Source organism: Asterias amurensis, chromosome 6, assembly GCF_032118995.1.
Source record: "Asterias amurensis chromosome 6, ASM3211899v1".
Taxonomy (NCBI): Eukaryota; Metazoa; Echinodermata; class Asteroidea; order Forcipulatida; family Asteriidae; genus Asterias; species Asterias amurensis.
In genome coordinates this window covers 11920910-11944315 of record NC_092653.1, presented here as the reverse complement: position 1 = coordinate 11944315, position 23406 = coordinate 11920910, and the positions used below count along the sequence as shown (strand labels likewise).

General features: G+C 38.5%; 1 protein-coding gene and 1 pseudogene across 1 annotated transcript in view; both read right to left on the bottom strand.

Annotated features, from left to right (window-relative positions):
* The window catches only part of LOC139938018 (adhesion G-protein coupled receptor G7-like), a 244279-nt gene extending 235899 nt beyond the window's left edge, over nucleotides 1–8380 (bottom strand). The window contains exon 1 of the mRNA XM_071933373.1: nucleotides 8037–8380. Within this exon, the coding sequence (XP_071789474.1) occupies nucleotides 8037–8241 (205 nt within the window). The 5' untranslated portion in view covers nucleotides 8242–8380. The remainder of the gene's footprint in view (nucleotides 1–8036) is intronic.
* Nucleotides 8381–13119: 4739 nt separating this feature from the next.
* Nucleotides 13120–22004, bottom strand: LOC139938209 (adhesion G-protein coupled receptor G2-like; annotated as a pseudogene).
* Between the last annotated feature and the right edge of the window lie 1402 nt (nucleotides 22005–23406).

The window sequence follows — 23406 nt, the reverse complement described above, 5'->3', positions numbered from 1 at the left end:
CAACAACAAATCCTTGTGTATGTGTATATTTATCAGGTGGTAATGCAGCATAAGGGCGACCACAGAATTTAACCATTATAAGATGACCATTGCAGATAAACACTACCATACGATGACCAACAAACAAAAAGTCAGTCGCTTCGCATTCGCATTCGCATTCGCAGGAATGTTTTGATAAGTAAGACCTAAAGTCTAACTGCCCTATATATTGTGCAATTTATGAACATATGAAAAATAAAAAATATACGAAGCTAAGTTTTGGCCATTATGAAAAGTGTTTGGGGGGATGAAGGGGAAATGATTTCAGATCGCGTAAATTGGCTAACGGCATAAAACCTGACAAACTACACGAAACCTTAGGCTCTGAGGGATATTTTAGAAAAGGGAAATAGTTGAAAAGACAATTTATAAAAGGGGAGGGGGTGGGGTGGGTTAGGTTATAAAAGAAATTTAGAAAAAAAGAGAAAACTTAAAAGACAACTTATAAAAGGGGGAAGGGGGGGTTGGGGTGGGTTAGGTTATTTTAGAAAAGAGAAATAATTTAAAAGGCAAATTATAAAAGGGGGAAGGGGGGGTAGGGGGTTAGGTTGTAGTTAGTATGTTAAGCCGGCAACAAAGTACTTAACTTCCTCTTTTAGAAAAATAAAAATGTAAAAGCACGACTCATCAGGTGCAGTATGCTTTGAGGAAGGGCAGGTTTCGTCTCAGTGAGACTGCACGACCTGCCTGTTAAGTATTTTATAATAAATTTACTAGGTATGGAGGGGGTAGGGTTGGGATAAACTGTTGTTAAGTGAACATAAATTGTGAAAAACACAACGAACGCCAACAAATGTTTGAATACTAATAACGTAAAAATAAATAAAAACAATTGTGATGGGCTTACCGTGGACGACTGAGATAAGCTGATACAAGACAGAGAAACGGAAAGATGACCATGACTAATTGATGATAATTGAAAAGTAAAAATTATTTGAAAAGCGTATGTGCGTTTGTTTATAGGGCGCGCGCGTGAGATGTGTGTGCGTATATTTACCATTAGGTAGATAAGTAGCGTATGAATGTGCGCGACGCGTGCGTAAGATGAGAGGGGGAAAAACATGAAAAAATTAATGGGGGGGGGGGTTGAAGAATATGAATTATAAACATTTTTTTTGAAATAAAAATGGGGTGAAGAATTTGAAAGCAAGTTGGAGTGAAAGAAGTTACGAAACTTGAAGGAATAGAGTTAAGAAAAAGAAGCCATACCTAGTAAATTTATTATAAAATACTTAACAGGCAGGTCGTGCAGTCTCACTGAGACGAAACCTGCCCTTCCTCAAAGCATACTGCACCTGATGAGTCGTGCTTTTACATTTTTATTTTTCTAAAAGAGGAAGTTAAGTACTTTGTTGCCGGCTTAACATACTAACTACAACCTAACCCCCCCACACCCCCTTTTATAATTTGTCTTTTAAATTATTTCCCTTTTCTAAAATATCCTTCTATAACCTAACCCACCCCAACCCCCCCTTCCTCCCTTTTATAAGTTGTCTTTCAAGTTATTTTTTCTTTTTTTTTCAAAATTCCTTTTATAACCTAACCCACTCCAACCCCCTCCCCCTTTTATAAATTGTCTTTTCAACTATTTCCCTTTTCTAAAATATCCCTCAGAGCCTCAGGTTTCGTGTAGTTTGTCAGGTTTTGTGCCGTTAGCCAAATTACGCGATCTAAAATCATTTCCCCTTTATCCCCCCAAACACTTTTCATAATGGCCAAAACTTAGCTTCGTATATTTTTAATGTTTCTTCCTTTCGTGCCGAGTATGTACAATGTCTAGATCTTATATAACTAGTCGTCACACTCATTCCATGCACACTAAGAACAGTGATACTCTTTTTCTCAACGGTTTGTGTCTTTGAGGTTTAGTATACCGTGAGGTACATATAGGGCAGTTAGACTTTAGGTCTTACTTATCAAAACATTTGTGCTATCAGTACAGCGTCATTTTCGCAACCGTGGTTCTTGAAAAGCTGTTCGTTATAACTAAACTATCACTTTGACTTCTTTTTCTTAACTCTATTCCTTCAAGTTTCGTAACTTCTTTCACTCCAGTTTGCTTTCAAATTCTTCACCCCATTTTTATTTCAAAAAAATGTTTATAATTCATATTCTACAACCCCCCCATCAATTTTTTTTTCATGTTTTTCCCCCTATCATCTTACGCACGCGTCGCGCACATTCATACGCTACTTATCTACCTAATGGTAAATATACGCACACACATCTCACGCGCGCGCCCTATAAACAAACGCACATACGCTTTTCAAATAATTTTTACTTTTCAATTATCATCAATTAGTCATGGTCATCTTTCCGTTTCTCTGTCTTGTATTCCCTAATCTCAGTCGTCCACGGTGAGCCCATCACAATTGTTTTTATTTATTTTTACGTTATTTATAGTTTTCAAACATTTGTTGGCTTTCGTTGTGTTTTTCACAATTTATGTTCACTTAACAACAGTTTATCCCAACCCTACCCCCTCCATACCTAGTAAATTTATTATAAAATACTTAACAGGCAGGTCGTGCAGTCTCACTGAGACGAAACCTGCCCTTCCTCAAAGCATACTGCACCTGATGAGTCGTGCTTTTACATTTTTATTTTTCTAAAAGAGGAAGTTAAGTACTTTGTTGCCGGCTTAACAAACTAACTACAACCTACCCCCCCCCCACCCCCCTTTTATAATTTGTCTTTTAAATTATTTCCCTTTTCTAAAATATCCTTCTATAACCTAACCCACCCAACCCCCCTTCCTCCCTTTTATAAGTTGTCTTTCAAGTTATTTTTTCCTTTTTTCATAATTCCTTTTATAACCTTACCCACTCCAACCCCCCCCTCCCCCTTTTATACATTGTCTTTTCAACTATTTCCCTTTTCTAAAATATCCCTCAGAGCCTCAGGGTTCGTGTAGTTTGTCAGGTTTTATGCCGTTAGCCAAATTACGCGATCTAAAATCATTTCCCCTTTATCCCCCCAAACACTTTTCATAATGGCCAAAACTTAGCTTCGTATATTTTTAATTTTTCTTCCTTTCGTGCCGAGTATGTACAATGTCTAGATCTTATATAACTAGTCGTCACACTCATTCTATGCACACTAAGAACAGTGATACTCTTTTTCTCAACGGTTTGTGTCTTTGAGGTTTAGTATACCGTGAGGTATATATAGGGCAGTTAGACTTTAGGTCTTACTTATCAAAACATGTGTATATTTATCAGGTGGTAATGCAGCATAAGGGCGACCACAGAATTTAACCATTATAAGATGACCATTGCACATAAACACTACCATACGATGACCAACAAACAAAAAGTCAGTCGCTTCGCATTCGCATTCGCATTCGCATTCGCAGGAAGTATGAACCGGGCTCAGTGGGATTCCATATTAATTATCGGATTCATATTTTTTGGGTGACAAATCTGGGTAGGCCTATCGCGACCACAGAATTTAACCATTATAAGATGACCATTGCAGATAAACACTACCATACAATGACCAACAAACAAAAAAGTCAGTCTTTGGGTGACCACAGATCTAAGCAATTTCTAAGTGTGATAATATTTTTTTTTTTTCAGATTTGATGACACGGAAGCAAAAAAGAAGATAATTCACTAATTGTTTGAATCAGTCTTTTGAGAAAACTATCAAAGTGTTTATTTATTTAATATCATTTTTGTTTAAAGCCACTACCATGACTACCACTATAGGGGCTTACTTTCCCGAGCACTATAGGCCCTACAGGTAAAATTCTTGAAGTTGTATTGTTACTAGAATTTCTTTGTTTTAATTGGGTTTTTGTTAAACTGATTTAATCTTTAGGGCAAACCGGACTCAGTGGGATTCCATATTAATTATCGGATTCATATTTTTTGGGTGACAAATCTGGGTAGGCCTATCGCAACCACAGAATTTAACCATTATGAGATGACCATTGCAGATAAACACTACCATACAATGACCAACAAACAAAAAGTCAGTCTTAGGGTGACCACAGATCTAAGCAATTGTTCACGGTCCAAGTGCATAATGCGGCATAAGGGCGACCACAGAATTTAACCATTATAAGATGACCATTGCAGATAAACACTACCATACGATGACCAACAAACAAAAAGTCAGTCTTAGGGTGACCACAGATCTAAGCAATTGTTCACGGTCCAAGTGCATTGCGCAAGTGTGATAATATTTTTTTTCAGAGTTGATGACACGGAAGCAAAAATGAAGATAATTCACTAATTGTTTGAATCAGTCTTTTGAGAAAACTATCGAAGTGTTTATTTATTTAATATCATTTTTGTTTAAAGCCATTACCATGACTACTACTATAGGGGCTTACTTTCCCGAGCACTATAGGCCCTACAGGTAAAATTCTTGAAGTTGTATTGTTACTAGTATTTCTTTGTTTTAATTGGGTTTTTGTTAAACTGATTTAATCTTTAGGGCAAACCGGGCTCAGTGGGATTCCATATTAATTATCGGATTCATATTTTGGGGGTGACACATCTGGGTAGGCCTATCGCGACCACAGAATTTAACCATTATAAGATGACCATTGCAGATAAACACTACCATACGATGACCAACAAACAAAAAGTCAGTCGCTTCGCATTCGCATTCGCATTCGCAGGAAGTATGAACCGGGCTCAGTGGGATTCCATATTAATTATCGGATTCATATTTTTTGGGGTGACAAATCTGGGTAGGCCTATCGCGACCACAGAATTTAACCATTATAAGATGACCATTGCAGATAAACACTACCATACGATGACCAACAAACAAAAAGTCAGTCGCTTCGCATTCGCATTCGCATTCGCAGGAAGTATGAACCGGGCTCAGTGGGATTCCATATTAATTATCGGATTCATATTTTTGGGGTGACAAATCTAGGTAGGCCTATCGCGACCACAGAATTTAACCATTATAAGATGACCATTGCAGATAAACACATACCATACGATGACCAACAAACAAAAAGTCAGTCTTAGGGTGACCACAGATCTAAGCAATTTTTCACTGTCCAAGTGCATTGCACAAGTGTGATAATATTTTTTTTCAGATTTGATCACACGGAAAAAAAAAAGAAGATAATTCACTAATTAAAGGAAAAATACAGAATTGGTTTTGCTAACAAAACAGTTGCTGGCAGTGCATACGTACTTTATATAATCCACCATAAACATAAACTGACAAACCTGTAGAAGTTTGAGATTGATCGGCCATCTGGGTCACGAGAAAATAGTGAAAAGCTGATTACACATTTGCATGTGGTTTATGTACAATGCATGAATAAAACGCGCGGGACAGAGCGATAAACTCCAATCGGAAATTAGTTTTATTTATTTATTTCTCATCATTCGCATTCGCATTCGCAGGAAGTATGAACCGGGCTCAGTGGGATTCCATATTAATTATCGGATTCATATTTTTTGGGTGACAAATCTGGGTAGGCCTATCGCGACCACAGAATTTAACCATTATAAGATGACCATTGCAGATAAACACTACCATACGATGACCAACAAACAAAAAGTCAGTCTTAGGGTGACCACAGATCTGAGCAATTTTTCACGGTCCAAGTACATAATGCAGCATAAGGGCGACCACAGGGGCCAACCATTATAAGATGACCATTGCAGATAAACACTACCATACAATGACCAACAAACAGAAAGTCAGTCGCTTCGCAATCGCATTCGCAGGAAGTATGAACCGGGCTCAGTGGGATTCCATATTAATTATCGGATTCATATTTTTGGGGTGACAAATCTGGGTAGGCCTATCGCCTATCGATCCCAAGCTTGGTATAGGTGGTGTCAGGCATAGAGCTATATAAAAGCAAGGGTTGAGATACACCAAGTGAGAAGACTGGTCTTGACAATTACCATAGCTCTATGGTGTCAGGTCACTTCGTAATTGACACTTCGTACCCTGGGCACTTTGTATCTTGTGACTTTGGACACTTCGTACCCTGGACACAATTCATACCTTCTTACTTCGTACATCGTATAGCAACTCTGGATTTATGCCTCGTTTTGAGAGGGTCACGCCGCCTAAGTCTCACTATAAACGATCCGTTGTGACTAGACTGGGATTAACGAGTTATTGCATGCCGTTCAAATCGCTCGAACCCCACAGTAAAATTGTTTACAAAAAATAATAGTGCTGACAAAATAGTCAGTAGATGGCGCCGTGCGGCGCGGGCTATTGGGGTGCACTACACTAATAAACAGGCACAATTTCATGCACCAAACTAATTACAAATCAATTACTGTTGACTTACAATTTTTAGATTGAGTTAGAAATCATAGAAGAGTGAAATAATAACGAATCAAACCAATTAAAATAATTATGTAGAGCCGTACATAATTAGGGTATTTTGTCTTGGCAAAACATTACGGCGCCGAAACACAACAGCGCTAATGACGCGTCTAATTTCGCCCGTTTGGATCCTGTTAATCTTGAATCTCAAAGTTGATGTGTTTTTTCTTTAAGGAACACCGCGGTTTATTTCGGTTTGGTTCGGGAGCGGGGCGTACATGGATGAGACCCTTTACAAACAAGAAAGCAGGAATAATGTCGTGATTGGTCACAAGAGGGCGCTATAACGATTTTGCGGTAGTTCACAGAAATATATTTTGATAAAAACAATAGGTAAAGTGTTGCAATGGTAAAAATTAGTTTCCAATGGTTTTGATGTACCACCTGAACATTTTGTTTCGATTTTTGTTTTGTTTAATGATAGTAAATTGAATTTTTTCCACTGTCACCTTATGGTATAATATAAACAATGTAGAACGAAATAAACGAAAATCTGTTGATGTTCAAATCGATCTTACAAATGTTGTATTTTTTTTGGAAATCAAAAGACAGGTCCAATAATACAATCTTCAAAAGGTTGCTTGAAAAGATTTTGGAAAATGCTATCAATTGTGCTGAAAATAGCGATGTCTTTAAGACGACCGAATTTTGGTCGTATTAACGCAGACCTTAAAAAAAAGCCAGTATTAGGGTGACCGGCGGACGTCCTATTGGTGGAAAGGTAGAAATATATATATCAAATAATAAACCACAAATATAAATATTTTTATGTGTGATTGAAAACCTTTATACATCAGTCTGAACAACTGACAAGCTAGAGAAAACTATAACACAATCCAATAGATTAGGTTTCCTTAATTAGATTGACGCAATCAAAACAAGCCTTAAAGATACTGGACACTATTGGTAATTGCCAAAGACAGTCTTCTCGCTTGGTGTATCTCACCATTATGCATAAAATAACAAACCTGTGAAGATTTGAACTCAACTGGTCGTCGAGGTTGAGAGATGATAATGGAAGTTTAAAAAAACATCCTTGTCACATGAAGTTGTGTGCTTTCAGATCCTTGATTTCGAGACCTTAAAATCTAATTGTGAGGTCTCGAAATGAAATTCGTGGAAAATTACTTTTCCCACGAAAAATTCGTTACTTCAGAGGGAGCCGTTTCTCACAATGTTTTATACTATCAACAGCTCTCCATTGCCCGTAAGGTTTTTAGATTATAACAATTATTTGAGTTATTACCAATAGTGTTCAGTGCTTTTAAGAATTTAAAAACATTATTAACCTTTACCTGTACACTGTGTTTAACTTCTAACACAACCCAATTAACTGACGAAATTTTCGCTGGTTTATTGATACTAGGTATGTTTTTAAACTAACGATTGACCAAAAAATTACCTTTCCAACGAAAGAATCCGATAGCAATTTCTTCTTTTATAAATGGAAATTGCAAAAACTATGGGACGTTGTTATGTTTAAAGCTAATGTTTACAATATCAAAAGTTCATTTTATTTTAGAAAATATTGAAATGGGTTTATGAATATAAATTAACTCTTTTGAGAAACATTTTTGTCAGAAACGTTTCCCTTGCCTTGCAATGTCTGCGGAACAAGCATCAGCAGTGCAAGTTGGTGTATTTTCTCAATCTCAAAACATAAACACACCAACCTGTTACTTTTCCTCCTGCAGCATAGGTATTGCCAGAAACCAGCTCTAGTTGGTACGGACTTGTACTGCTTGGCTGTGAGGATCCAGAATGGCTTGGCGTCAGAGATGAACAGGCCTGACTTGGTGCTCCAGTCGATCGACATGTACCACTCCGAAGGACCAGAAAAAGCACTAAAACAGAGTATATCAAATCTTTGTACTCCATGGTGACTTCAACCCTACCGGGTCCCACTCTGAACGCGTTGATTTTACTGAAAATGTCCTTTAAAATAAGCGGTTTTTGGTGCCTTTACGAAGTTCAATGTGTTTCTGTGTGTGTATACGTTCAAATGGTACGCAATAGCTCATACAATCTGCGTATATAGTCGCACAAAATGTCAGCACTTGGTAAATTTGTGTTCCTTTATTGTTGGAAAAGAAATATAATTCGGTCAAACTAGCCCATAGCGAACCAGTCAGCTGTATAACGTACATTACACTCCCTGAAATCCACGTATTATTGTATCCATGCTGGTGACAAAGGCACTGGAATCATTGACCTTGCTTTACAGTACGGGGTTTTCATTTCTATTTGAAACCCTTAGCTTGTGTCAACCTCTCTTCTTAACTTCCCGCTCAGTGATATTATACACGAAATGGCAAACCAAGGCTATGAACAGATGAATCACTAAAAGTTTTCAATTGAGCATCATAACCGTGCACGGCTGTTTTTTTAACATGCTTCGGTGGTTTTTTATGGTGCAAACAAACTGGTTTCCATTTTTTTCACAACAAAGCGTTTTGAACTCGTGCAAAAAATAAGTCTCTGTTAAACACAACTTGGAGTCATTGGTTTCGAAATGCCTTCTCGCAGCAGCTGATTGTTCCAATTATGCTATGATTATTAATATAATTAAGGAAGATCTCATTCAAAAGACAATAACAACAAAAGTGTACAGACAAGAGGACTGTGTAGTGTGGTGTGAAAAAGCGGAAGTTAACTGGTCTCAGTTCAGTTCAATTCAATTTACACAATGAATAATCAGAACAGAGAGATAAAAATGTTAATACCTATCATCAAAACACTAAACAAGCAAAAACCTACGTTATATGAAACTAACAAAATCCTGCAAACTGTTTTGTTACTGAACAAAATGTTATTATCATGGACAGCACGTTTACTAACAAGTGTTTTTTAACACAAACAAAAACTTGGCTAAACAGAACCAGACTACCAACCAAAATGCTGTGTGATGTGTCCCGTTTTTGACTGAAAAGTAGATCCAGTGATAGCGCCTGTAGGCGCTGAAGGGTTCTAAAGCTTTGTACTAACCCAATTGTGTCTATCCATCTGGTCATGTTAAACAAGTGTTTCCACTGACCCTTATGTTTAATAGACCTTCAACTGTAGTGCCTTCAAGAGTACACTCCGTCCGTGACTCAAGGTGAAGTGGGCTTTGTTAGGGGATAAAGGGAGGTGGACATCGAAATGTAAAGAATGAGTCAACTACCAAAGAAATGTCACCAGAAAAAAAATAAATAGTGTGACTTGTTGATAACCGTAAAGTGTCTGTCACTTGTTGAAAAAACTTGTCAGTTTAGGTACAACCGCCAACACGTTGAGGTAGTAATATCCCCCAGACAAGATAGAAGTACGTTTTATGTTACCATTGAGGTACATTTGTTTTTAACCCATAAACTTTGGGTGTTTTATTTTGTTCATTTCTTTTCGTAATCACTTCCTGATAATCATCTTTAAAAATATTATGCGTGGTGGTTAAAACCAAAACTTACCTTACTACGTTGACATGAAAGGGTTGCTCTCTGCTTTCTGTTCGCTGTTTGTTTCAATCCTATTATTGTAGATATAAACCGCAAACCAAACCTGGGGAAATGTCATTTAAATGTTTTTTTGGAGTTTTATTATTTTTATTTTTAGATAATGGCCACATTCTGGAAAGGTCACAAAGGAAGAGTAAAAATATGCAACTAAAAAGACAGTTTGCGTACTGTCAGAAATGCTTCTCATATTCAAGTTGTTATGGATAAAAAGTTCTCCCATAACCGCAGCACTGCAAACGGATGAGTTTATCGAACTGCATTATGCTAAATATTGTCAATTGTCAAAAAATCTTTATATTTTTTAACTAACTGTAGATTGTCATTTTCCTAGCCTTAGCTGTTATTGTTTGTATATGGAGCTGGTAAACTACTGTTAATGCCTATTCGAAATAAATGTTAATGTCATAATCACCAGCATGAGAAGACGGGCTTAATGTATTACGTTTAACACGATATCCTAAATCTCACCAATACGACGAACCACCAGTAAGACGTCGACCTAATTTGCCTAATAAAACTTGACCTTCCGTGCTTATTACCTTAAACAGGACTAGGCTACTTAAAACAAACTATTAAAGACAAAATGGAAATTCGAATTCTTAGTTTTGGTAATTTTTCTTGATGATTTTTTAAGTGTTCACGACACATAAGCTCAATATGTATTAAATAAATCCACTTAGCAAGTTATTGTATCGTGGAGTTCCGTAATGATGTGAGGGAAACAATTGGTACTTTTGTCAAAGTAATCATGTAATTTGATGAAAACTTCTTGCTGACTAACTAATAGTGTTTGTTGAGGGCTTAAGGATCGTGCAGATTTCATCTCCACACTCTATATAAAAACAATATTGCCAAAGTCGAAGCATCACACTTTCACGGTAACCCGCCCCCCCAAAAAAAACACCCATAAACCAAACTCGTGTATTGTCCAGAAAATGAAAGTTTCGTAGGGATAATTTGATGACTCGAGCTAAATCTATAAAGACGCTGATTGTGCTCGATGGGCATGTTCCACCTGATTCACTGTCGAAACATTCTAAAAACTGAGCACTGCTTCGCTATTATTCACCCCGCCTATGATTCTAAAATAACAAGTTTCATTTTAAAGTTTACAACATGAGATATTCATACCTTACACATTACTGACTCATGTTTCCGCATGGCTTCACATTATGCCCTTATACGCTGTTCGTGAGACGTAGTTCTAGTAAGCCGCGCCCGCTTTGCATTTCAACCTCTTTTTGAGTGTATGAATATAGCGACTTCGGCTACAGCTGTGTTTATTGGCTACAACAACAACGTTGGAGAATATGACCGTTCGTTTGTGGCTACGACCGTCTGCCGTAGCCATTGCCATTACCAAAAAGTCAGACTCAGTTGAATAGTTACCCTAGACTTGACTCAAGTCCCAATCCCGTGCCATCCCCAGGAAACTACTGTTTTGTGATGCTCTGCATTCCAAAACCTGTTCCGCTTTGACGGCGAGCGCGCACTGTACTGTATGATACGGGGTTGTTTCATCGTAAGTTGAGGTAATAGCTAGGGACCTCTCATACGAGAATGGGACTTGAATCAAGTCTATAGTTACCCAGATCGATAGGTCCAGAGAGGGCGCAATTGATTGTACAACATGATAATCACCGCGCAGTTTGGTATGATCTATCGAGTAATATAATGCCTATATTATTATCAAAACATGTATTTGAAAAAACACTCACATACTTGATTTCGAGACCTCAAAATCTAAATCTGAGGTCTTGAAATCAAATTCGTGAAAAAAAAAATACTTCTTTCTCGAAAACTATACGTTTCAATTCAGAGGGAGCCGTTTCTCACAATGTTTTATACTACCAACAGCTCTCCATTTCTCGTTGTCAAGTTAGTTGTTCTGCTACAATTTGTTTGAGTAGTTACCAAACGTGTCCACTGCCTTTAAAAGTTGCCACATAAATCAAACTGATGACTTCGAAACTGCCGACGTTGATGTTGAGCTACCATCGACTACCAAGCACCAAATAGCTCCAGGAAAAAGACCTACCTTTCTACACATGTCGCGCTGTCGGTGCTTTGCAGGCTCCATGGGTTGGTTCAATCCCACTTGTATATGCCGAATGATAAAATAAAGATAATCTAGTCCCCAAAACACTTATGGAATATTTAAAACAGCATACAGTGTGTATAGAGGTGAATTCGTATCGTATACGCAGGGCTTGTCATTTTTTGTGAGAAGTTAAATACCGTTTTCATTTGGTGATTTAGAAGCGTTGTGTCGTGTTCGGCATCTCTTCAGAAACAGCTGTGCCATTCAGACCCGCCCACTCTGTACTGTTTCCACATGGGTAGCTTATGTTGTTATGTAACATTGTCCACGTGGGTAGCTTATGTTGTTATGTAACATTTTCCAGACGTTTTGGGCATTCGTGATTGTGAATGGTCAACAAATTAAAGGGGCGGAGCATTATTGGTTGAATTGTCTGTTTGCTTGTATTAAGTTGCAGTGTAAAAAGTGATACAATAAAACAGATGTAATACATGACGTGTGTAAAGTTTCGGATTCACCTGTTGTACCATAACTTAATAGTAAAATGTGTCTATTGTTATCAAACAATTGCTTGCACTCATGGGAAAATACTTTTATCAGAGCAGCTAGTAATGAGAAGAATGTAATTTGTTTGGGTCAAACTCAGTGCCACATAGTATAGAAAAAGACAATTATATTTTGTATTACACGATCTACCCTTGTTTTTAGCCGGTAGAGGGCAGTGAACCCCTATCATCATACAGGTAATGTGTTTCATAATTTATTAGTATCTGTACTGTTTGAAAATCTGTGAAAATCTCCGCGCTGCTGCGTCGGGTTTCCCAGGATTAGTTCCCAGGAACAATCCTTGTTTGTCTTCTTTCAATTGCAAAACTGGAATAGTTTAGGGATTAAGTTCCCTTTTCTTAGAATCATTTGGCTTTACAACGAGATTAAATAAATATATACAAATTAATACACCAGTTTGGCACTACTGCACACATTGTAACTATTGTCTCCAGGCACTTTTTTTACACAAGATTCCATTTTATTAGCTTAATTACATCTGCTTGGCAGAGGCTCGATTTCAAAAAGCACTAAGATTCATCACCAATGTGACATAGCACTTTGCTAAGCAAAACAAAAAGTGGTGCAAAGTTCAATCTGGCTGAATTATAAAAAGTCTGCGTAACATTTGAACCACATAGGACTTTGCCAAGCAAAACAAAAGTGGTACACAGTTCAATCTAGCTGAATTATAAAAAATCTGCGTAACATTTGAACCACATAGCACTTTGCTAAGCAAAACAAAAAGTGGTGCACAGTTCAATCTGGCTGAATTATAAAAAGTCTGCGTAAACAAAAAGTGGTGCGCAGTTCAATCTGGCTGAATTATAAAAAGTCTGCGTAACATTTGAACGACATAGCACTTTGCTAAGCAAAACAAAAAGTGGTTCACAGTTGAATCTAGCTGAATTATAAAAAGTCTGCGTAATTATTTGAACCACACAAGTAGTATTTTTATACCGAGAAAAAAACCTAAAATGGTCCTCGTATAATCACACGATGTCGACATAATATTTACATAGTTCCTATGTTTATAAATTATTTATAATATTTTTGATAAAACCCTCTAAAATATTCCAGTCTGTTGACCAGAACTTCTCCGATTGTTTCCGGAGTCCCTGTCTTGTATGGCATCATTGAAATAAACGTTACTGTTACTCATCTCACGCTCATCTCTTTTGATGACTGCGGGCCTCATGTGTTTTGATGTTAACAATTATTACTTCAGGCTTCCCATAATTTGTTGTAATATCTACATAAATGTGATTAATAAAAACAGCCGTATAAAGAAGTCATTGATAAAGCACATAGAACACAACAGAACTAATGAGATAGAAGGGGTAGCAATACAAATCACCTACCAGAAAAAGCTCCTGACCACTGTTTTGTAGTATTTAACCAGTGCTATTAGTGCTTTGATTGGTCAATGGTATGGTACCTTTGGGTTTTAGTATCTGTACTGCCTCTGCTTGTGGCGCCTGCTGTATTACTGTACATGGCTTGGCGATCGTCTCCGCATTTAAAGAAAGCCACCCAAGCTTTGCGAATCTCCTGCTGTCTCAGACAGAACAAGATGAAGATCATTAACCCCTGGAGGGAATTAAAGATGCAGAACAAGATCTGGAAGACAAAGTTGGCCGTCTCGATGAGAGACAAGAGTCCGAAGACCCAGGTCAGACCGAGGAGGACCGAGATGATCACGGCGTTCTGGAGCCGTCGCAGTGTCTCCTCCCGATTTCCCCTGTTCGAGGTAGAGCTGAGGCCCTTGCGGGCACATGTCAACCTGCGCATGACCAGAGTGAAGATGATGAAGTTGAACAGCAGTACAAACCCAATGATGAGGATCTGGCCAAAGTAAAACGCTTTTTGGGGCTTTAGGAAGCAACTGTAAATAAACAAAAAGATGGATTTGTTTTGATCCAAACATTGGTGAAAATCAATTTCAAATTAATGTTGGTCTCTCTTTTGTTTCCAACCACAAAGCTTCAATTTGGTAACCCAATAGACCGATTGCGCTCCGTACGTCACGTGACCTATAGTTGGTATGAAAGGGTGCGTTCGTTTAGCTCCCCTGGGTCGACCCCGGTGCGTGGCGGTTTTTTTTTTACCAGGACGAACATGGGTAATAATCTGCACACACTCGTCCTGGGAAAAAAAAACGCCACACACCGGGGTCGACCCAGGGAAGCTAAACGAACGCACCCAAAATGTTAACAAACACGGAAAGTGTGACTTTACATTGCCCTCATTGTAATGATTTTGCTGCCAATATTTTCAATAAAAATCTCCTTAAGAAGTTGCAAATCGCTTTGTTGCAAATCGCTTTATTTTCACCCTCAGATTATTTGATGAGAAGCGGTCGTGTCAGCTATGAGTCTGGCTTATACTCATTTTTTGCCGCCTATATAAAGGCAGATAATTTCAGGGAAAACTAATCTCTACACTGGTTTGACTTTTAAGCCCAACGGTTTTGAACGAACAATGGGTGCCCGTGGTTGGTACTCAACTTTAAGGGTAACAAAGCAAAAGAAAAAACATTTTCAACTCAAAAAAAAGAGGTAATTCCCAGTTTAACTCATAAAGCCATAGGGGGCCTAACTCATCTTTAGTTTGAATGCAAAGAAGTTGAAATTCGTTGCACATAAATGAAAAAGGAAACTCAAACTAGCAGCAAAATCATGTTCGCTTCGGTGAGTCTTAATTTGAATGCATCATATGTAAAAAGGTAGTAGAAATTCAACTAAAGAATGGTCAAAGTGTAATCTTGAATACATATAAATAAAGTAGAATGACTGAAGCGAATCTGAACGTGTGCACGAAACGAAACTGAATGCATTAAAAGCTAAAAATAAATCCTAGTTTGAGAGGATAAGGGGAAAATGCGTGAATTTGAGTGCATGTTAATAATTGAATGATTTTTTTGCTGAAATTGGCCGGGAAAACCTATAGTAAACATATACAATTAACACAACACCTCACATGAACAAAACTTTGAAAAGTAGAAAACATAGCATAAGAAAAATATCAGTTGCACTCAGGAGGAAAGAAGACCGAAGCAAAGACCGCTTCTCTGGTAAAAGCGAGAAACAACCAAGCAAGTGACTATGCAGAGCAGCGCCTTCACGGTCTTCAGATTGACCAGTATTGTAGAGGGTGGGGTTTACATTAAAGGTATTGTGGTGCTTGACCATGAAGACATTTGTGAACATACAAAAGGATTTTTATTTGATTCTTTCCCTTACTGGCAGCCAGTGAAGAGATCTCAGCAGGTCAGGGGAATTTTGCAATGCCTAATTATTTTTTTTACAGCTATTGGGAAAAACTGCTGAAGTGCGGATGCAAAGCTCAATTCATTTCAATTCAAAAAGTTGTACTACTTATAGTGTCTCCTGTCATGTACACAGGTGAAAATGCTAAAATGCCATGAACTTACTAATCGGCAGTTCCGTAATTGGTGTGGTCTACAGCAAGGATGATGACTACAACCAGTAGCGGCAAACCTGCCTGCAGTAACGAAAACACCAGAGAATGGAATAGAATATAATGTTGGTTTTAATAAACCATCAATAATAATGTTCTGCTGCTGCTGTTGCCTGATGCTTTTTGATGTTCCTTGCTGCTGCTGCTAGTATACAAATATTGACTGCTTCGAGTGCTATGGTTAAAGCTATGACTCCCGAGGTGATCCCCGGAGCGTTCTATTTTCCCGAGGCGAAGCCGAGGGAAAATAAAACGCTTCGGAATCACCGAGGGAGTCATAGTTTTTAACCATTGCACGAGTAAAAGCAGTCAATATTTGTCTTATAACACCCCAAACATTTCTGAATACTGTACTATTATTAATAAGTTACAGACCTGAATACTACAATCCACGGACGACGCGAATACAGATTGCAAACACTTTTACTGTGCTGCATGTAGTGTCGTGTAATCCGAAATGGTTATAGACTATTAATTTATCATCCTCGTACACGCAACGGACGTCTGGGTACTGCACGCCGTGTGCTAGTCTTCGGACTAGCGCATGGCAAACTGATGCACTATCACACGGCCGTCGTCTAGCAAAACTAAGACATGGACTCATGTGACGCGCTCTAAACCAATGAGCAGGCAGAATACTTGCAAGGGAAGTTATAATTTTAACCATTGCACGAGTAAAAACAGTCAATATTTGTTTTATAACATCCCAAACATTTCTAAATACTGTACTGTTAAGTTACAGACCTGAATGCTACAATCCACGGACGACGCGAATACAAATTGCTAAAACTTTTACTGTGCTGCATGTAGTGTCATGTAATCCGAAATGGTTACAGACTATTAACTTATCATCCTCGTACACGCAACGGACGTTTGGGTACTGCACGTCGTGTGATAGTCTTCGGACTAGCGCACGGCAAACCGATGCACTATCACACGGACGTCGTCTAGTAATACTAAGACATATCATGTGCCGCGCTCTAAACCAATGAGCAGGCAGAATATTGGTAAGGGGTGCTATAACAGTGGTTGTTGTGCTGCTTCATGATGCTGCTGCTTTATTTCTGCTGTTGTTAGTTATTCTGCTAGTCTGCGAATACCATAACTTTTAAAGGCAGTGGACACTATTGGTTATTACTCAAAATAATTACTAGCATAAAACCTCACTTGGTAACGAGTAATGGGGAGAGGTTGGTAGTATAAAACATTGTGAGAAACGGCTCCCTCTGAAGTAGAGTAGTTTTCGAGAAAGAAGTACTTTTCCACGAATATGTTTTCGAGACCTCAAGTTTAAAATATGAGGTCTCGATATCAAGCATCTGAAAGCACACAACTTCGTGTGACAAGGGAGTTTTTTTCTTTCATAGTTATCTCGCAACTAATACGACCAATCGAGCTCAAATTTTCACGGGTTTGTTATTTTATGAATAAGTTGAGATACAACAAGTGAGAAGACTGGTCTTTGACATTTACCAATAGTGTCCACTATTAACCATAATGTTTACCCCAGGCAGTGACGGACGCTATCAGCATGAAGTGTGACACATTGGCGTTAAGTACTTTCACAAACGGAAGATACATATTGGTGGCTTCTACGGCCATCCAGGCAACTAAAGCTAGAGTGAAGAAATGAATCAACACCGCCACGATGGTATACACCCTACTGCAGGCTTCGTAGCTTCGATACCGGTCAGGAAGACGAGGTAAAGCCCCAAGAGGGAGAAGGAGAAGCAGATCAAGATCTGCTTAGTGCGCTTGGTGCGAAGTTTCCTGGGAGATAAAAGTGGAACAGAAAAGATTTTGTTTTTTTAATCTGAAAGGGCTAAAGGGTTTAAAGTGTGAAAAGGCATCAGACTTAATTAACAGTCTTTTATATGAGGGGATTCAACTTACTTGATGTAGAGGTACGTGATGATGGTAATGATGAGGGCAATGACAGACACAGCGCATCCTATTTTACTGATGATACTTAAAACAACATTCTCCTGGTTGCCATAGATATCCTAGAAAAACAATCACAGAAAGGACATCAATAACAACAAGTATAGTTGGTAACTCTCACTCGGCAGCACCAAATTAAAGACACTGGACACTATTGGTAGTTGTCAAAGACCAGTCTTCTCACTTTGTGTATCTTTTAGACGTTGAAGTTGCGAGATAATAATAAAAGAAAAAACACCCTCTTTGTGTATCTTTTAGACGTTGAAGTTGCGAGATAATAATAAAAGAAGAAAAAACCCTCGTCACACGAAGTTGTGTGCATTCAGATGCTTGATTTCGTGACCTCAAATTCTAAATCTGAGGTCTCGAAATCATTATCGTGGAAAATTACTTCTTTCTGGAAAACTACGTCACTTCATAGGGAGCCGTTTCTCACAAGGTTCTATACTACCAACCTCCCGCTACCAAGTAACGTTTTATGCTAACAAATATTTTGAGTAATTACCAATAGTGTCCACTGCCTTTAAGGTAATTTCTTAGGGGGACAAGGGGGTGCACTTTTCGGCAAATTAAAACTGTCGTTTTTGAGCAATGTCCTTACCACAGTCACAGCAAAGCTCGTCAAGTGGTTACAGTGACACACCGTCCTGTTGTTGTTGACTAGGGCTTTACTGCAGCCCTCGCTTGACCAATCTTCCAAACCATCGTTCAACAAGAAATCCCAGAAGACGCACTGGGACCCATTGATCATCTCGTCGGGGTCACTGACCTGAGGGTTACACAGTGCAAGGGCATGGTATAGCAAGAAGTAATTTAGTTTTTATAAAAATAACACATTTAGCAAGAAGGTATCAATGTGTTTTACATTGGTGTCTTGCTGTCGATTGTATTAATAAACCTTTAATCTTTAGGACTTGGTCCCAGCTTTGCACTGTACCATGTAATCCTTAAGATTAATCCTCAGTTTTAGCTTGTCCTTACTCGAGATATGATGATTTCTAGCATTTCGTGAAATCGACTACCGGTCATTTGGGCCTATAATTTTCCTGTAATCTTTCTCATCTCCCTAGTATAGTATACATCAACGACGTCCTGCTCCAAGTTTGCAACCAGAAGTGATGTGATTATATGAAGTAATTAATGCGTTAAACGATGGTTGCTTTCCTAAATCCAGACCAAGGTCTTTATTCTTTCATACCACTTTAAGAATCTCATATCACAACAGTAACCATTTATACCCGTGGGTGAATTAGATAAGCAATTATAGTAAAGTATCTTGCTCAATGACACAAGTTTCACGACCCGGGCCAAAACCCACACTACAGTGACTTTAACCACCAGAACTTGAATTTGATGCTCTTAACCACTAGACAATGACACCATACAGTGATACAATCATGGTATTTAATTGCCCATCCCCGAACCTGGGTCATCCCCGAATAAAAGGATTGACAACATAGGGCGGCCACCCAAAGTGGGTTAGATATCAGTTGGTAGAGCACTGGCACTTTAATCCAGAGGTTGTCGGTACAAATCCCACTCTAGTCACTTTTTTTGTTCAACTCAAAACAGCACACTCCTTGCATTTAATCTCCATTGACACAGGTTCAAATCCAACTTTGGACTAGAATTTCATTTACGAGCTCCTTCGTTCAAATCCTGCTCTAGCCAACTTGTCTTTGATTAGCCCAAAACAACTTCGAGGGATGTCTTACATTGAGGTGGAGGAATGCACTGACGACAGGCTGATCCATTGAGAGATTCTCAATATTGACCCCCTCAACGGTGGCAGCAATGACGTGACTGCCGACAGCACGACGGAATAACTTTGCCGGGTCCTCTGCCTCCTGCAACGAAGGGGAACGGAAGAGCTTGCTGGTCTGGTACAGGAAGAAGCTGATGGGTACTGACTCGCCTGGACATCAGGAACAAATCAACACATAATATTTGTATTTTATTGTTTTACCCATAAAGACCCATTGCACAACGCACAGCGGCTATGTACGCGCATGTCCTGGAGGTCAAAACAAGCACAAACGTATGGCACACGTGTTTACACGCGCATTGGTGCGTAAACAGTAGTGAACCATCATTTTTTGAACATTGTTGACCCCTGAAATTGCGCGTTGTGCAATGGGTCTATACACCGATGTTTGTTAGCACTGTGTACTCGTCGAGTACTTACCCGAGCTCTGTGAAAATAACCAGCACCAACAATTGGATAATCAGGAATTTAAAAGAACTGTTCAGATTTAAATATGGGAGGAAAACCACCAAAAGGGAGAAAACCATTGCAATCAGGATTTATTGAAGGAACATTACAAAATTGGTTAAACAAAATGTGTCTAAGATCACAGATTTACATAAAACTTACACTGTTCAAAGGTGATGATAGTAGGAAAAAACCCTTGAAATATTTCTGTCTGGAATGGCATACTTTCTGAGAAATAATTGAAACTAATTTCACCGTTTATAGTTAATCGCTCATCAGTGAGAGTTTTTTTCCCCATGATTTTGTTTAAATTGTTGTCATGCAAAATTGTTATCAGTATTCCTTTTTTATTCTCGTGACCCAGAAGGCCAATCGATCTCAAACTTGTACATGTTCGTCGGTTTATTTTTATAGTGGATTACACAGAGTGCTTACACCGCCATCAATTTCTTTGTTAGACCAGTAAAACACGTACCTGGTGTTGTGTAGTCTAAAATGCAGCAGGCACCAAGATTGACGATGTGACCTCAGCAACTGGGATGCTGTTGGGCTCATAATAAATTGAGATGTCCTCCGTCTTCAGAGACCCCATCCCGGATCACTGAGTGATGGAGGCAAACCCCAGTCCAGTTTGGAGGGTTTGCTGGGGTATAACGACTGCCATGACGGCCATGTTATCCTGTATTTCAGTGATGTTGGCTGGGTAGTCGTTCATCTGTAGCGCGGTGATGTAGGTTTCCAGGGCTTGTATGATGAGAGAAGGCGAGGTGTCATTGCCAAGATTGTCAAACGTCTCCTGGTCTACTTCCTGGACATTGCTTACAACCTCAATAATGCCTGCTGCAATCTGTGGTGTACATTAAATCAAAATTAACAATAATAATAAAGCCAAACAAACAAACAAACAAACAAACAAACAAACAAACAAACAAACAAACAAACAAACAAACAAACAAACAAACAAACAAACAAACAAACAAACAAACAAACAAAAAAACAAACAAACAAAAAAACAGTCAAACAAACAAACAAACAAACACACACACACACACACAAACAAACAAACAAACAAAACAAACAAACAAACAAACAAACAAACAAACAAACAAACAAACAAACAAACAAACAAACAAACAAACAAACAAACAAACAAACAAACAAACAAACAAACAAACAAACAAACAAACAAACAAACAAACAAACAAACAAACAAACAAACAAACAAACAAACAAACAAACAAACAAACAAACAAACAAACAAACAAACAAACAAACAAACAAACAAAAAAACAAACAAACAAACAAATAACACCATCCATGCAAGTACCCCGCAAGATTCAAAACTTTTAAAAATGGTGTAATCATCCCGTTTAAAGACATTGGTAATGCTGTCAAAGACCAGTACTCTCACTCGGTGTATACCAACAAACCTGTGAAAATTTGTCACACGAAGTTGTGTTCTTTCAGATGCTTGATTTCGAGACCTCAAAATCTAATTCTGAGGTCTCAAAATTAAATTCGTGGATGATTACGTCTTTCACGAAAACTACGTTACTTCAAAGGGAGCCGTTTCTCGCAATCTTGTTTACTATAAAACAAAGTATTTTTTAAACACTTACCCCTGAATGTGTACGCCGAGCAATTTTCAGCAGTTTGTGCTGTTTGTCTGCTTCTAGTCTGTAGGAAAGTCAGGTTTCCACTGCTTGTAACGACTGACGACTGCGCACAGGAACCTGTGGTGAGGAAGATCAGCATACATAACTTTATATAAAATTATTTGCAGTTCATTTTAACATTTAAAATTTTCTTTAGTGTGTCAGGCAACAGTTTTCTTTTATTTTAGTTGAACAGTGGAAAGTGTACGCCTGTTGAAATTTTACCTTGTGACCACAACAAAATGATAAAAACAAATTTAGTCTCACTCCATACCTGAAGAAAACATAATAACAGTTTTTATTTTCTTAAACATGGGTGTCATTTTCTTAAACTATGGCACGCCCAGGCAGCCCACGAGCTTCAGAAGACCCTAGTCCTTGTCGGCATCACCAACGGCATCTGCTGGGGCCTCAACCAGACAATGTTCTTCTGTGTCTTGCTGACCATCCCAATAGACTTCACCCAGCCCTACTACCACTTTGGCGTCATCCTCAGGGTCTGCAACTCTTGCGTGAATCCACTCATCTACACGGTGAAGAATAAATCTTTCCGTAATGGTCTGAAGGCGTTGGTATTGCCGTGCAGAGGACAGCAAGTACAAGATCTTCCTACGGCAACCACTGGTATTTCTCTTGCCGTGTCCAACGAGGAGCAGGGCGTGGCCAATTATTGTTAATTGGACTCAAAATCCTGTCAGAAATAAAAACAAATATACACAAACGAACGCACCAACTTGCAACTTTGTATGCCGAAACCCTCAAATTCTAGTAGATAGTGCAACACAATGTTGTCTAAAAAAGCGTAGATGGTTGTTTACGTTAAGATTTAAAACAAAACTATGGCTTTATGTACTATCCACACATATCTTGTCGTTTGATTGGTGGACCAACCGTCCCCCATTTTTTATAGGACGTTTTAGACAATAATTTGCGGCTTCGTTTTGAAAGAAATTGTTCCTGCCATTTTGTAAAATCTGGGTCGTGGTTTGGAAGATTGTTGTTGTTGTTGTTGTTGTTGTGGTGGTGTGGGTGGAGTTGTTATTGTTGTTGTTATTGTTGTTGTTGTTGATAATTTTGTTGATGCTGCTACAGTTGTTCTTGTTGTTGTTGTTGTTGTTAAAATTCTTAGAGTTGCACGAGTTCCTTGCCTTACCTCTTAGTGGTTTGTGATCAGAATTATTAGATTGTTCGCACATTGTCACATAAATCAATGTATAATATTTGGCTGTTCCATTTCACCGGGCTTCGCCAAGTGATATGGATTGCTCCAGATTTCTTGTTGAGGTTGTATTGTGCCAAAGTTATGCACTCTGTATGCATCCATTTCCAACGAAAAATATTGATTGAAAGCAGCGGACACTGTTGGTAATTACTCAAAATAATTATTAGCATAAAACCTTACTCGGTAACGAGTAACGGGGAGAGGTTGGTAGTTTAAAACATTGTGAACAAAATGCTCCCTCTGAATTAACGTAGTTTTCGAGAAAGAAGTATTTCGAGATTTCATAATAATATATTTTGAGGTCACGAAATCAATCTGAAAGCATCTGAAAGCACCCAACTTCGTGTTGACAAGGGTGTTCTTTCTTTCATTATTCTGTCGCAACTTCGACGACCAATGAGCTCAAATTTTCACAGGTTTGTTATTTTATGCATATGTTGAGATACACCAAT